Raw genomic sequence first — 16,202 nt, 5'->3', positions numbered from 1 at the left:
TTCTGTAGGTAGTGTTGGATGTGCCCTCATACATTTCTGATTGGAACAGGATTAAGGGGAAAGGGGGGGGGTGAAAGCAGGAAAGTTCAGAAAATTACGTATAGCTAAGGTCTACCCTATTGTATATGCATGGCCCGCCATGCTCTTTGGTAACGTGTGGCCAGCAGGTTAGTTTAGAGGCCTCGTTCAAATGTCAAATGTGGCTCGCTCTGCGTCAGCGGTCGAAGGTGCCTGGGCCTAACGTATTTATGTGGTCAGAGTTATACGCGTTTCGTGCTCGTAGTGCTACCATCCGCATTCTTTGTTTTGAAATGAAAACGACAGTTACCTCAATTTTCTTGTTTTGTACTGTAAGCATGGTGTTGAAGGTACGCCTGTACACTGTGGAGAGTATTATATTGTGTGTGATTGCAATGTGCTACAAAACATTTCGTACATTTTTACCTATGGTCACCAGTATGGATCGTATGATCCCTTGGTGATTTTATTTGTTTTCTGAAATGTATATGATGTATGAATAATGAATAAAAAAAAATATATATATATATACAGCGATTCCGTGATTCCCCCTGCCGAACCGTTTTACTGGCGAACCGTTGATCATAGAGGCATACTTCCAATTAGAAAAATTACCCAACTGAAGTGTATAACTCAGATACGTCATTCATGTTGTCAGGGGTTGTACAGTTATTGAAATAAAATAAAAAATTAACTATTTTTATATGGGCACCCTGTGCTGAAAAACCCAATCAGAAAGTTTTTGCCCTATCTCTCGTGAGAGACCAACAAAGAAAATTCCACGTTTTTAAGTGCAATAGTCGCAGAGATATTATAGAATTCAAAAATCGGGGTAAAGTTGGGGAAAGAACAGCATAAATCTAGGAAATAACCGTTGTTCGTCAGTTTTTGCTGTTCTTTCTGCTCCACTGGGGGGAAGGGGAGGGGGTGAGGGCACAAACCTCTTCTTGAGATCTTTGCGTCCTTCGCCGGTGTTTGTGCTACTACAGGTAGGCATAATGGCCGTTCAAATGTCATTCATGGCTTTTCATTGCGCCGATCTTTTAGCAACGCATAAAAGTGAGTATTGCCGTTTGGATTTTTCAAAACTTTGTTGCTGCGACCGTGACCGCGATAGCTAGTGTCTTGATTTTCGCTTCATTTTGTTGCGAGCATACTTTGAAACATCTATATCTCGGATTTCATTTGCTTGTTTTGCTCAGATTTCTTTGGTGATTTTTGCGCCAATGTTATTTTATTCTTGATTCTGAGATAACTTAAATCAATAGCACTGTGGCTAAGTTTTGTGAGGCAGTAAAAAAAAATTCGTCGAGGTGTATGAACTGTTCTTCCACCTGCTCCTATGTCAGTATCTATAGGTGCGTGGTTTGATGATCTCCTCGGGTTGTAAAGCCGGTATAAAGCCGGTTGCTTGAATATAACCGATAAACTTATTGGTTGCACTTTTCGAGTTTTATGAAAAAAAAAAAACTTTAGTCGCACACTACTCCTGTATATCTGTGCGACTGGTCCCAGCAATTCATTAGCACATTCCCTGAAGACCCTGGGATATATATCATCTGGTCCTGGCGCTTTGCTTGCACATACATTTCTTAGAAGATTTAGAACCTCCACGCCCTCCACTTGAATATCGTGGAGGATTTTATCACCCCATGCAACACCCGTATATTGAATATCATTATCTCCATTAAAAACCGACGAGAAAAAGTCATTGAAAGCATTACATATGCCTACATTGCTCTCTAACCTAGACCCTCCTATCGACAGGGCCAACTGTCCCCTTACATCCATTATTGACGTATCTAAAGAATGATTTTGGGTCAGAGCCAATGTCATCTGCCAACCTCTAGATTCAACTTCCTTTTTACTATCCCTTATCGCTTTCTTCAGCGCTCTTCTTTTATCAGTAAACAATCATATGTCACTTCGTCCACTTTTATACTCCCTGAATGCTCTTTGCTTTTCAAGATAAAGGTTACGCACGCTATCCGTGAACCATAGTGGGTGCGATGTATAAACACGCTTTTTTCGAACAAAGGGTATGACAAGGAAACAGTTATTTTCCGGATATTATGCTGAGGTGAGCTCGGAAAGAAAAGTCATCACGTCTCCGCCGGGACACGAACCCAGGCCCTCTTGCATACCGGGCAAGCAGGGCCTGGGTTCGTGTCCCGGCGGAGACGTGATGACTTTTCTTTCCGAGCTCACCTCAGCATAATATCCGGAAAATAACTGTTTCCTTGATATCTCTGGCTGAGAAAAAAGGCATCTAAATCTCTCTAAAGGGTATGACGTCGTGCAAAATAGAGGACAGCTTCGTACTAAATTCCTCCCATTGACTTACCACCCCGACTGATTCCAACCGGTCTTTGAAAACTTCCGCTAACCTTCCTCTCAAAACATCAAAGTTAGTTCATCACCATTTCACGGATTATAAGCCGACACTTCCCTTGACCGGTTACCAGACCTCAACCTCTGTGACTTCTGGCTATTGGGTTACTTCAAAGCCACTATTTATGGTCGTAATATAAACTTTTGGTGGAATTGAAAAATGCGATACACCGACATGTCCGTAACATTCCTCCTGATACGCTGAGCTATTGTTGAGAACGCAGTAATGCGATTTAACTTGCTTTCAGAAAATGGTGGACGCCACATTGAACACGCTGCTTTGTGTAACACGTTCTAGAAACGATTAAAAACATTTTAAAACCGATGTCTTCACGTCTTATTTCGTTTAACAATATTGCATACAGCGCCATTCCCCGCTAGTGGTGAGTTTTTGAACTACTTTTTTTTTTTGCGGAAAATTGAATCCTATGACCTCTTTCCTGTAAACTACTGCCAAATTTGATAACATTTTGTACAGACAGACAGACATGACCGATGACCGCCCATAGAGACCATCTTGGGATGGTTTGCGCTCTTTCCCAAAGGGATGAACGGTCTCGGAGAGAAACATTTTGTAGTTTTTTCTTTTCTGGCCATTTCAAAGTGGAACTTTAATTATAACGACCCTGTATACTGGCCGAGAAGAGAAAAAAAACTTAATTTATCATTAGGTTCAAGGAGCGAATCCTAATGGTTGTAAATATTCATGGCGGTCATTGTTTTCGTACTGAAAAATATAAATGTAAAAAAAAAAAGCGAAGAAACTAAATTCCACAATATTTTGGAATAAATAATATATTTTGGAACATAACTTGAATATCATCAAATAACACGCACGTAAGCATGCAAAACAAAAATGTCAATTGAAATATCATGTAAAAAAGTTCACTCCGCTATAAAATACGTATAGACGTATTTAAAAAAAAAATGGAATTCAAATATTAACCTTAGGCATATAAATAACTTTATATTTGTACGATCTAATAATATTAATCGTTATTATTTAAAAAAGAATGATGAGCCTGACCGATAGATATCACAGAATATATGCTACATATAAAGTTCAAGTGTATATAATAAAAGGTTTTCTCGGTATCATTTATAGATATATGTTGCCGTTCGTCATTATCGTTAGTCATGATCGAAGTCATCATTCCTTCTTCTTAGCCTGGGCCTTCAGGACCTTGTTGGTGGACTCCCAGTAATAGATGATCTGGCCGGCCAGGAGGCCGTTCGCTAACGAGGCGGCGATGAAGGCGACCACGATTGCTGGGTCTCCGGTTTCCTGGACGGAAGTGAAGATCCTCGCGCAGGAGCCGAGGAAGAGCAGGAACACCGTGGGGGGCGAAAGCTGCCCGGTGTGACCGTTCTGGTAGTTCTTGACGGCCTGGATCATCTGGAAAAAATAATTTTTAAAAATTATTATTATTTTAAAGTCGTATATAATCTCAAATACTCATCATTTAACAACTGAACGAATCGCATATTGATCTAGCGTCAATTTACTACCTGCGCCTAGACCCCTTCACCCTAAATCATGGATCCTAAGGCACCTATCAACAAGAGGACTCGTACTACATCTTTGAGCAAACAACAGGTTCGCCGCTACAAGTGATAGCTCGGAAATTGTTGGAAAAAAAAATAGGATAGGGAACAGCTTTTGGCTACAGCAATAACACTAACATCACACTTTTATTTAAAGATGGCGGATGAGTCAGCCTGGGTATTTCAAGGAGCTCTAGCTGAATAAATTGGTGACTGTGGGTCAATCGAATAATTTTCTAACCAGTCGCACACCACGATGAAATTAAATTATTCAAAATTTCCACCCCCCCCCCCACACACACACAAAAGCGAATACTCAAATGAAAAAATTCAAAATAATAACAATAATTGGTGAGGTGTTTTGGGGTGGCACGACTTTCGTCAAAACGCATCTAAATGCGTGATTCAAGCATAAATTCTATTTTAATCCCCTAAATTTCGTTGAAGAGGAAAATACTCAAAATTTTAAGTAGTTTTTCTTTTCTTTAATAGAGTTGTTTCTTACTGATTTAAAAAAAAGTACCCTCTTTTTTTACAAAAACACCCCTCAAAATTTTGGAGGAGAGTGAAATTACTCTTGAAAATTATTTTTTCTGAATAACACTGGGTGGCATAATGGTGCTTGGCCAACGGATTGACCAGAACAGAGCCTCCCTCCCAATCATTGAAGAGCTTTTATCAATCGGAATTCCCGTTGCTCTATATAACATGTTGTGATTTCCGTTACTGTCAGACCAGACAAGACCCGGGCTCTGTCCCGTCAGGGATTTAAATCGTTTTACCCAGTTGGGGTGAGCCATGCTGGGGCGGATTTTTGTTACTAGCAATTTCCATTCTATGTTTAGGCAGTTTTTACAGAAAAGTTGGAGAATGTCCCCCCCCCCCCCTCCCCATTCAGAACAGAGGATCCGCGGAATTCATGTTATTCGTACAAAGTTGAACGCAAAAAGTTAAGTACCCCGATATATAGTGTATTTCAGAATCTGTTTTCTGAAACTATTCCTCAAAGAACGCTGAGTGGGGCCCCACAAAAATTCTTGTTGGAACCATGTCCCAAACTTGTGAAGAACAGGCCCTTATCAAAGGATCAGACATACGTGGAGAAGGTAGGGGGAAACTCGCCTAAGCGAAAAATTTTTTTTTAACATTTTCATAAAAAAATCGAAATATCGAAACGAAAATACCTTTTATAAAATACTTTAATCGATTTCTATTAAATTTTAATGTTTTTTTTTTTTTTTTTTTAAAGTTGGTAGTTCAAAATTCTACTGAAAAAATTCCTTGTGCTTCCCCCCAAAAGGTCAATCCTATGTACGTCCCATGCAGGGGTAGCGTCTAAAAAAACAGCTGCCGGTCCTGAAGAACCTATCCAGAACAGCATCAGAGTTAAAGACAATCACATCAAAACATGAAAATATCTTGAATAAGACGGGGAGAAAACTCCTCCTCCATTTATTAATTTCAGACAGAGAGAGAGACCACATTACAGCGAGAATCCCCAAATTAATACTCCTACCTGCCACGTTCAATTCAAATCATTCTTTCCTTCATCATCGGGCAACGAATTAAGGAACGTTAGGGGAACCCTCCTTCTCTCGCAAAATGTAATACAGTAATTGAGTATTTGTTCGGGAATTTTCACTTGTCGCACAAGGAAAAGAGGTTCATAAATCGCCGAACAATCGATCCGGGATGATGATAAATCGTACAAACAAAGCTCGGAGAGAGAGAGAGAGATACTCTTACCCCCAGTAAGAGACTCTCTTTTCGCCCGGGGACTCGTTATTCAATTGAATATGACGAGCACCGTGGAAATTCCCGATAAATACGAACGTATGTTCGTGAAATTTCTCAAAAATACTTAAAACCGCGCTTCATTAAAACATTACATGAAATTCATCAAGTGATGAATTTGCTTACCCTCCACTGCACGAAAACGATTAGTCACGTCGGCAAACGGAACCATTGAAATAGATCGATGAGACAATCGTTTGAATACGCGGACGATTTGGTCCCTCACTGGATCTGTCAAAACTCATCAGAACTAGCGCGTATCGATGACACGGAGGTCATTGGATTCCGTCCAAATGGCTATCAAGATAGCACACAACCTCATCCGGTAATGGTGGTGATGATAATATCATCACCATCGAACCAGATGTGGCCCGAGCTAAATTTTCCTAAGAGCATCTATTTTTCATCTTTTATTCCCAACAGTAGATATTCTCGAACATTGTGTCGTGTAGGATCAGGGACAAAATTATATTGAAAGCAGTGATAAAGCTGCGATTCCCGGACGATGCGTCACGGCAAATTCAGGACGCCGCGGAAGTACTTTGACTAATGAGTACAATGTTAAAAATTCCTTCAGGCGCCATGAACGTAAAAAGTTCTGGAATCCCTGTCCTTGGAGCTTTGCCCTGCGTGGTGGTTTTCATTTAGAAAAATTATAAAAATTTAAAAGTCAGTGAAATTACAAGAACTTCTCTATAAAACGCAGTGTTTAACTTTTTTTTTCCCACTCGTAGCACCCTTTTGAATTTTTTTTCTTTTTGTGGACCCCTTTATAAACTAGGGGCCTCACGTCCAGGAGAAAAACCTTTTCTATTTAATAAATTGATTTCTGAGTAAATTTAAAGGACAAATGAAAACAATGAAAAAAAAATTAAAGGTCGAGGTATCTGGGTCCCCCCTGGGCAAGAGCCTGCCAGCATCCCACTTGTAGGCAGTGGCGTCGGAGCTGTATGTGCTGAAGCACTCACACTATTCTGTAGCACGGGCTCGAGCACTCCCAGAATTGACGTAGAAATCAAAATTCCCTGCTTGTAGGTGCTCTTTCGACCCCCGTATTTTCGCTTATCTGCTTTATTTCTTTACATCCGTATTTCTCTTTCCACTTCTTTCTCTGTAGCTTCCTTAAAATTCTACAATTCTACCTGACTCTATCTTGTTATGTTTCAGGATTCCGGGTTTGAGAATCATAGCTCTAACGGCACACATAAGAAATCTTCAATTTGTCCAAGCAAGCGTAATTCCAACATTTGCAACATTTTCACGAAATTTCAGTGTTGATAAAATCATACTCTCCGACACATCGATGTCGTGCCAAATTTTTCTCCAACCTAAAACCAGACTTGTACCTGCCGAAGAGAATCAATACCTATCGACGAGCACCCGTTAGCCTCCATTGTAATCCATAGGCGGAGATAGACTTGGAAGTCGGAGGGGGGGGCACGATGATGATGATGATGTCAATTCATATATACATTTATACATTAGATCAGTCGACTCTACCTTTGACGCTGGGGGGGGGGGGCAATGCCCTCCACGGCCCCCCCCCCCGTATCTCCGCCCATGCTGCAGTCTTTCTACGTTCCGATGGCGATGGATGGTAAGACAAGGTGAAGTAAGTACTGGTGGACCAAATGGAATAAAAAAAAACCATAACAGATAAAACCCATCGGGATTGATACAAGAGTGCATATGAAATTTCAGGGGGGAAAGTGGGTTTTAAAATGTTCCGCACTGTCAAAGGGGGTCAGATTCCCATTCCAACACGACGTAGAACAAAAATATTTTGTAACGAAACACCACAAAACCTCCAACGTACACATGGCTGCCGTTTATCTCTACCGTAGAGACCACCAATGTCAACAGTCCGTGTAAATAAATCCCCAACACAAACACAACAACATGGCATGAAAACATTACAAGAATACTGCAACGACGACGGTGAATAATACTGTCGGTGCGTAATACAATACGCATTTTTCATTATCTTCCTAGGGGGGAGTGGGAGAAAGAGAAGTTCATGAATCTATTATCCACAGATTTCACTGGGAATAACCGAGAAATACAGGATGGGCGGCCGCCGCTTGCATGTGGTACTGATGGCCGTCATCACCGAGGGATGGATTCCTTTTCATTATATAAATATATACATACTGCTATTTCCCTTCCTTTCCCCCTTTTCAGTTCACACAAGTGGGTTCTGATTAGCGGTACTGGGTCGAGCCACGTGGCCGCGGACCCCCAGATACCACAGCGGGTGCCAACCACCGCTACTGCTGCAAACTTCATTCAGTCCGCTCTCCGTCCCTTATTTTCTCAGTGTATAGGAGTGTATATCTCCTTTATCACAGCCGGTGCACAGAAGATAGATATACTTCCAACTCTTTTTTTTCTCCCGCCCCTTACATAAAAGCTGGTCGAGCCTGTCACCATTCGCTCATTCACCCACTATATGACTCATAACCATCAGTATGGCTTGCATCTCAGTGTACGTATACTCATACATCAACGTGGAAACTCAATATTCATATCCTTGCTAGAGGAAGAAGTACAAGCATGATAGGAAAACAGGCAAAAACAAAACTCAAACGTAAAAATTGAGCACGTTCAATACGAGCTTCATTTTAGGGTAGGGATTCTAAACTAGCGTTCTTTGGAGAGGTTTCGGGGTGAGGGTGTGAGGGCTTAATGTTTTGACATTTTTATACCCTGAATATTATACGGTAAAGGGGGTCCGTGGTCTTCATCTTCTTTTGGCACCAAAAGCCCGAAGAAACAAATACAATTAGGGGGGGGGGGAAGTAAAAATTCTAGTTTTAGGGTGCATTAAGATATTTTGGAGACAAAATCGTGCATACTGAAAAAGCTGCATTCACGGCAACAATGTGCCTCTGTGAGCTCGTGTGGTCATAGTGACGGACTCGCATCGCGAGGACACATGTTCAAATCCCACCGGACGCACAGTGGTGGTCGGCTGAAGTTGGTATTCTGTGGTTCCCAACTTCAAGGATTAAATGCGAGCCGATCCTACCGTTGTCTCGCCACAGAGAGCAACAGACGAGCTGGACCGAACAAAGCTACGACCGATTCATGCACAATGCTAGACACACACTCGGGCTGTTAGGTGCACTCTCACTTTATTAAACTTTATCACCAGACGCACCGCATCTGAACACAGACATCAGGCCGTTCCCGAATCAGGTGCACACTCCCGGCACAGCTCATTAGGTAGTAAATTACCCTTAGCGATAGACCGGAGTTTTGCTCTGTTTGAGAGAAAAGAAAGACAACAATGTAGGTAGGTCCTGGATACAAAGCTGAATGGGATATCTTGGATTTATGTCTGCTATATTAAACCACAATACACCTCATAAACATTCCTCTGAGGAACTTCTAACGAATTGGTTCGTGTTGGAATGTGGCACGTGTACCTAACGCGAAGATTTTTTCTGAGGAATGTGTGTTATTTGTTTAAAAAGTACTGCCATGACGAGATGCTTCAAGAAAGCAAAAATGTTGGCCTCCACTGGATGGCTCATCTGTAGGCTCTTTGCGGCGGCTCCCCCCCCCCCCCCGTACGCATAGTTGACCATTGGAGGGGGCACCCCCAGGTGTTAAAGGGACACCATGAATTTCTTCCAGAGAATTCGAGGTTAAACCTTCAAAAAACATTTTGAATCAACAGTAACTGATTAAGTTCCGGATGAACCCATCTTTCGGAAAGGCTTTAATATCTCCCTGAGATGGGAAGCGGGGTATGCCTGGTCCTCCGACGCTCAAGTAACTGATTAAGATAGCATATAAATGTATTTTCTTTGGATGTTTTAATGATTATACAAAGACATTTACAAATATTTTTAGTTTTTGATCTTGCGGGAGGCACGGATAGCTCTTGCCTTCATTATGAATATTATTGAATTTGTCTGAATCTCCCCCCATGGGTACCCATGTTGTTTATATTTGTTTGTCTACATCTGTTCAAAAAAAATGCTTCAAAAGTATGAAACTTTTGACTTCAAAAGATCTCTAATTCCCCCCCCCCCCCGACACATTAATTCGCTTCGCACGTAAAATATGAAATCGCTTCTATGGCGGTAGTACAGGGCCGTGTACGATTAGTAATTAAATTTACACTGGTTCTTTGTTCTTCACTGCCGGTTACAGCAGACAACAGCTCGTCTCAGAATGGTTACTCGACTGACCTATGTTGAATCAATGTCCAATAACCCTCATGCGAATTTGAATCATAGCGTAAAATATCTGAAATGAAAGCCCGACTAACCTTTTCCCTTAAAAAAAAAAAACCTACATCGATTCTTATACAGAAATCATCGATAAATGGGTGGATTTAGCTCGACGATTCAAAAAACTCCATTCGGTGATTTCGTTCCCATCAAGTCTTCAAAGAGGGTAAAAGTGAAGAAAGTAAGGGTGGGAAACCACTAGACATAAGTATAGGCCGCAGATGATGGTGAAAGTCCAGCAGCAGGAGGTCCTAACAGAAAAGTATAGAGGAGGACAGGGACAATGTGGTCCTTGTCATCACTTCGCGGTCCTTACAAGTCCCTCAACCTCAATTAAAGTACGAAGCAGCAAAAAAAAGAAGAGGGAACCCTTTTATATGAGAGAAGACATATGCACACACTCCCCTCGAAAATGCCTCCAAATTGGCACTTGTCAACCAACAAACAGGGTCATTAGGCCGCCAACTACAGCAGTGGCCCCCACGGTTACCAGGAAAGAAAAAAAAAAGAGAAAAAATGTGGGACATAGTGTAACCTAAGGGGGAGGGGTAAAAACAAATGCACGAAAATATCGGATGAGAAGAGAGTGGTCCCGTGGGAAGTCTCCAAAAGAGTCGCCAAATTTCGAATTCAGAAAATAAATTCACCCTCTATGACATTGACTCTCAAATGGCGTACCACGGTTTCCCGTCCCACGGCATAGGCGTTGAAATCTGTGGACTGAAACCCTTTCAGTCTTCCCCACCCCCCATAAATTTCTGAAAGCCCTTTCGGAACGCTTGTTTCGATTTTGACTAGGCGATATTGACTTTCAAAGGTATTCAATTTTTTTTAATATCATTTACTTTGTTTTTCTGACGTACTTAGTGTCCCCCTTATGCAAGATGGAAGTGTAGCCAGGTGTCTGGTTCTTGATTTTCGTATTCAGGGCGATTAAGAAGGAATCATCCGATTTCAAAATGATTCTACACTTCAAATCAACCATTTAACAAAAACTGTTCATAAAACGTAGACACATTTCCCCCAGTATATTCACACATATTACTTAGGGGTCATTCAAGTATTACGTCAGCATCGGGGGGGGGGGTGTTCGGATTTGCTGACTTTTGATGACAAGGGGGGGGGGGTCAAAAATGGCTAAAAATCTGCTTACGTAATACTTGAATGGCCCCTTATCATTCTGTTCGGTGTTTTTAATTTTTAAGAAATATACGATTTTGAAGTCACCCTGTAAAAACTTGATATCGTCCGCCGCATGCCAGAAGCACGAATGTACAAATTTCCCTCTTGTTTTTTTTTTTATCAGCTGTTTGGATGCCTTGTTTTGCTATCAACTTGTGCCTGAAACGCGAATGTGTACCCTCATTGAAACACGGGTTACAAAACGTTTTAGGAAAATAAATTCCATAGAGAAAACTGATTCAAACTTCCTTTCCCACGTTTTCTTATTCTTTTCTTTCTTTTTTTGCAAAGACATTGCATATTTGCGATTGTGGCATGACGGAGCCGATATATTGATTATTGCACAAGTAGAATTCAATCAAATTATATTGTATGATGAATCTTTAGCTCAGCTGAAAAAGGGAATTCTTTAGTTTTGACATATTTTAAATAAAAATGAATTTATTCGGAAATTTTTATTTTGGAAAATCTCTCGCGACCCACGGTTTGCGCATTACAACAGAGATCAGGCCGTATGAAAAGCTTTGAAATATTTTATTGATGGTAGTGCAAAATAGTATTGGGTAGAGGGGGGGTGGTTATAGGCGTAAAAGGGTTGAGAAACACTGGTCTTCGGAACCAATAGGTGCGTCAACATCAAATGAGAGGGGGGGCTATGGCAAGTGATTGAAGGCGCAACCGAGATCTCTGAAAAAAAAAATGGGTGGGGGGTCTAACGGGGACTACCAGCCATTGGGCCCGGAATCGATTTTATTTTTTTACACTTTTTTCACTTACGTTGAAAGGATGTGAAAAGTCCTGTGGGGCAACAAGTGTGTCCAAAGGAGACCATGGGCGAAAAAAATCAAGAAACACCGGTTTAGGGGAGGGGGGTGGGTGAAGTGCCCCGAGACTGATCAGCAGTGCCGCGAAAGTGATAAAAAAATTCAGGAATCACTGCTCTGTAGTGGACCCTGCGGGGGAGGAATAAGAGATTCGGAACTGAAACTTTTCAACCCGGATACCTTGTCCCAAACCACGCACAAACCAGAACTGCTACCGCCATCTATTGGCGGATGGGAAAGATGCAACGACGAGGGGATATCGCCATTCATCTTTGATATGAGAAAAAGAGCTGAAAGCGGGACTGACCCGACCCGTCGGTCTTCATCAAACTGCTGTAAAAAGATGGAAGTCGAAGACAGACATCGGTAGGCGGATCAAAGTCCGTCTGAACATCCGCCATCCTCCCGTAATTTTGTTTTTTATTATTATTCTTCAAACGGAGAGAGAGGGAGTGCATGTGCAATTTAAGGTTTGAGTCAAGGAAGCACTAAATTGGCGGATGATTTTTCCCCCATTGTCTGACACTACTCGCGGAATTACATGACCCTTTTGTTTTTTTTTACGACCCCCGTGGCGCCGAGGTCGGTCGTAATGACACTCTCGTGCAGTAATATCTGTGCGTTGCCCGTTCTATTATTATTACCCGGCTGTTCCGTAACAAAATGACGTGAATTTCGTTTTCAGTGACTGATTTCATATCGAAGGATGCCTTTCAACACTCCTTTACGAATAACTCGATCATTTTTGTCGAACCACAGATATCGTGCACATACACGAGGGCTAATTACTGCCGGAAACTATGGTTCAGTAACGATTCCAAAGTTTCGTTAGTTCTCCCGCCGAAAACGTTTGTAGTGCAATGGAGCAGTGGTTGTCAAAACTTTTTACAATTTTATCCATTGCCCCAGAAAAGGGGCTGGGTTATTCCGACACAAAATAACCCACCAACACCAAACATGGCCCCACTCTGTCCCTTGCGAGATGTAAGCGACAGAATAACCCAGAATTGTCTAAAAAAAGCATCATTTCAAATTACTCAACTGTCACACATCAATACTTCGCAATGCCCCTGACAGAGGTTGGCGACACCCACTTTGACAACCCGTTGCTCGCGAGCACTTGATCACCGTTCCAATTAAACACCTTGTACATATTGCATTGAAGAATTGAAATCATCCTGTGATTTCATGCATTCATACTTCATACTTGCCGTAAGGGTGCTCTTCTTTTGATGATGGGTACAGGCAGTGCTCGCGACTGGAAAAAGGTTGAAGACGTCTGGTGTAGAACTTTCCTGAGGCAACAAAATTCTGCGCTGACATCTCTTGGCGGTCACAAGTGGAAATCCTACTCCTATGCCATGAAAGATTCTGACGTGGGGCTAAACAGGATTGGAACTCGCGAAGACTTCGGAACATCCTTCGGTAGGCAAACGCTAGAGCAATGCTACCGAAATTTCAACCCCCCCCCCCCCAACACTTCTTTGCCATTTTCAAAATTTCTGCCCCTTTCCAGCTCATTTCTGAACTTCTGCCCATATATCATGTCATTTCTAATAAAATATTTCTCATGTAATGACATGACAAAACAACAACAAAAAATTTTCTTACAACCCAAACTGACCAAGTTGAATTTTAGGCAAACTTTTCGTCAGAAAACGCATCATTCAAAACAAGCTTGAAGGAGGCAGTAAATATTTGCACCCCGCTAAATAACCAAGAACAATTTCTTGAGATTTTATTCAAATGGTATAACAGCATTAGGAGTTGTTAGGGTGCACCTGATGAAAAAAATTAAATTGCTCGAAATTGTTTTTTTCTGAAGTAATTTTATACATGATCCCCATTTTCCAACAAGAAAGATGTCTCAACTTCGATTACTGTAGCTGCATCTCCGGCCAATCTGGGTCGCAAAAGACTTTTCTACTAAATAAGAACCCGGGGACCGTATATAAGAAATCAATTTTGTGTGACATCTTGAGGAAATGCATATATGTCGTAGGCGAATTAAAAATCTTTCTTATTGTTAGGAACCTACTCATTTCGCTAGAGTAGCCGAAATATTATCTAGCATTTTTTCTAATTCATTTGGCCACTTTATTAATTTGGAAACGTGTCGCAGGCCACCAGTTACCTGGACATGTGGCTCACGCCACTCTGGAGATGTGCCGCGAGTCACTTGGGTGATTTGAAAGTGCGTCGCAGGCTTCTTCAATGAACTGGAAATGCGCTTTGAGTAACTTGAATGATCTGAAATTATCCCAAGAGCTTTTTAAGTTCTGTATAAAAATGCCGCGGGCCGCTCAAAAGATCGTAAAACAATTTGCAAATGTACTAAGAACCAATTAAATGAACTGGGAATGTGTCACGGGTCACTCAAGTGATTTGGAAATGTGCTTTGGTTGCTTACGCGTTCTGGATATATGACGTTGGGAACTTTAATGATCTGAAAATGTGCCGCGACCCACTGAAGTAATCCAAAAATATGTCACGGGTCACTTAAATGATTTGATAATCTTTCGTGAGCGACTTAAGTGGTTTGGTTGTTTGTCACGGGAGGCATTTGGCATGCAAAAAAGGCCATAGCATGTACAGTCTAGTCTCTATACTAGTGATTCCCACGTTCCAACGTGGATGTTAACGACCCCTTGGGACGATGGGAAGTTCCGGGGGAAAAAATTACTGAAGAAGGGGGCGATGGGACAAAAAAGGTTGGGAAACTATGCTCTAGACCAGCGGTTCTCAACCTTTTTTGACTCGCGGAGCCCTTTTAAGTAAAAAATTCTATGGCGGAGCCCCGTAGGCCAATTTTTTAATTATTCATCAAAGTTAGATTTATTTTTACTATTTAAAAATGTTTATAATTATTATTTTTTTAATTTTACTGTTTATTTTCCTCGAGCGGCAGCGGAGCCCCTGGAGAGTGCACAAGGAGCCTCAAGGGCTCCGCGGAGCACCGGTTGAGAACCGCTGCTCTAGAATAACGATCAATGAATTAGCTACTACACAATGATAAGAGTGGACACCCTGTACAAAACTATATACACAGTAAGTACTTGCACTATAAATATTAAATCGATCTAAGACCTGGAAACAAATGCTGGCGTTGCGTGATGGACAGCGACACACGCACACACTGATACGTCAACTTATAACATAAGAAAAGTAGAGAGAACGAAAACACACCTACCCTCTAATTTTTTCGATACTGCGAACATATTCGAGCAAACAACGCGACCAATTCTTCAGAACCTAGAACGACTTGAATGTGCTAGTACACAATAGGTACACTATAAACATACAACCATGCCGTCCTCTCGCCCTCGTGTAAACACGAGGACCCCATTGTGTACACGACCGACCGTAGTACGCGATGGAAATTACAACACGTACATCATACACACACACGGTGTCAGTGATGGATAAGTGCAGAGCGAGCGCGATATCCATCAAGAGGCACGAAGTCGTCGATCGGACATCGAGGACGGACACGAGAAAATGACAGGTCGCAATCATACGGCGTAGTTTTGTTTATTCAAACGAGACAAGAGGATCCGTCATGATCATTGTCTTTCATTCAATTCGTAAGGACCTTTTTTTATTTCCTTGTGTGTGTGTGTGTTATTGAACCAATCCTAAATTTTGTAAGCATTAAACACAAATAGACCGGCCGAGGATCAAACACGGAGTCTTGAAACTGACCGGCAGGATTTAGTCAGGGGTGGACAGGACCCAACATCGACCGGATGCAGTTTCTGTCTCTAACCGTGGGTTTTTGATCATAGTTATAGCGTAGGATATTGGACACCGTACTTTTGCTGTTTAAGATGTTCCGCCATTTTAGATTAGGTGCTATTCAAGTATTACGTCAGCAGATTATTAGTCATTTTTGTCCTCCCACTACCGTCAGCAAGATTTCGACAGCTCTGCCCCCCACCCCAATCTCCTACCTTATATTGGAATCAGAGACGTACGCAGGAGAGGGCCGTAGGGGACTCGTGACCCCCAAGACGACAAAAAAATAAAATACAATCGAATCATGTTTTAACGAATGCCGTTATAGCAAAAATCTCGTTTTAACCAACATTTTTCTAATCCCACAGGTAAGTTTATATAGGAACAATGCGAAAACCTAGAATTTCTTATAACGAAGTGATTTCTCTGGTGTCTTGGAGTTCGTTATAACAGGATTCGACTGTATAACGTT

The 16,202-nt window shown here is 41.6% G+C and overlaps 1 protein-coding gene across 1 annotated transcript in view; it reads right to left on the bottom strand.

Annotated features, from left to right (window-relative positions):
- Nucleotides 1-3,192: 3,192 nt before the first annotated feature.
- The window catches only part of LOC149070755 (mannose-P-dolichol utilization defect 1 protein-like), a 36,467-nt gene continuing 23,457 nt past the window's right edge, over nt 3,193-16,202 (bottom strand). Inside the window, exon 5 of the mRNA XM_089248599.1 lies at nt 3,193-3,805. Within this exon, the coding sequence (XP_089104725.1) occupies nt 3,560-3,805 (246 nt within the window). The 3' untranslated portion in view covers nt 3,193-3,559. The remainder of the gene's footprint in view (nt 3,806-16,202) is intronic.

This window comes from Pholcus phalangioides, unplaced genomic scaffold (genome assembly GCF_987345545.1).
Source record: "Pholcus phalangioides strain wild (caught in Gottingen) unplaced genomic scaffold, Ppha-v1.0 ptg000020l_1, whole genome shotgun sequence".
Taxonomy (NCBI): Eukaryota; Metazoa; Arthropoda; class Arachnida; order Araneae; family Pholcidae; genus Pholcus; species Pholcus phalangioides.
The sequence above is the reverse complement of the archived record's forward strand: the minus strand, read 5'-3'. Positions and strand labels throughout refer to the sequence as shown.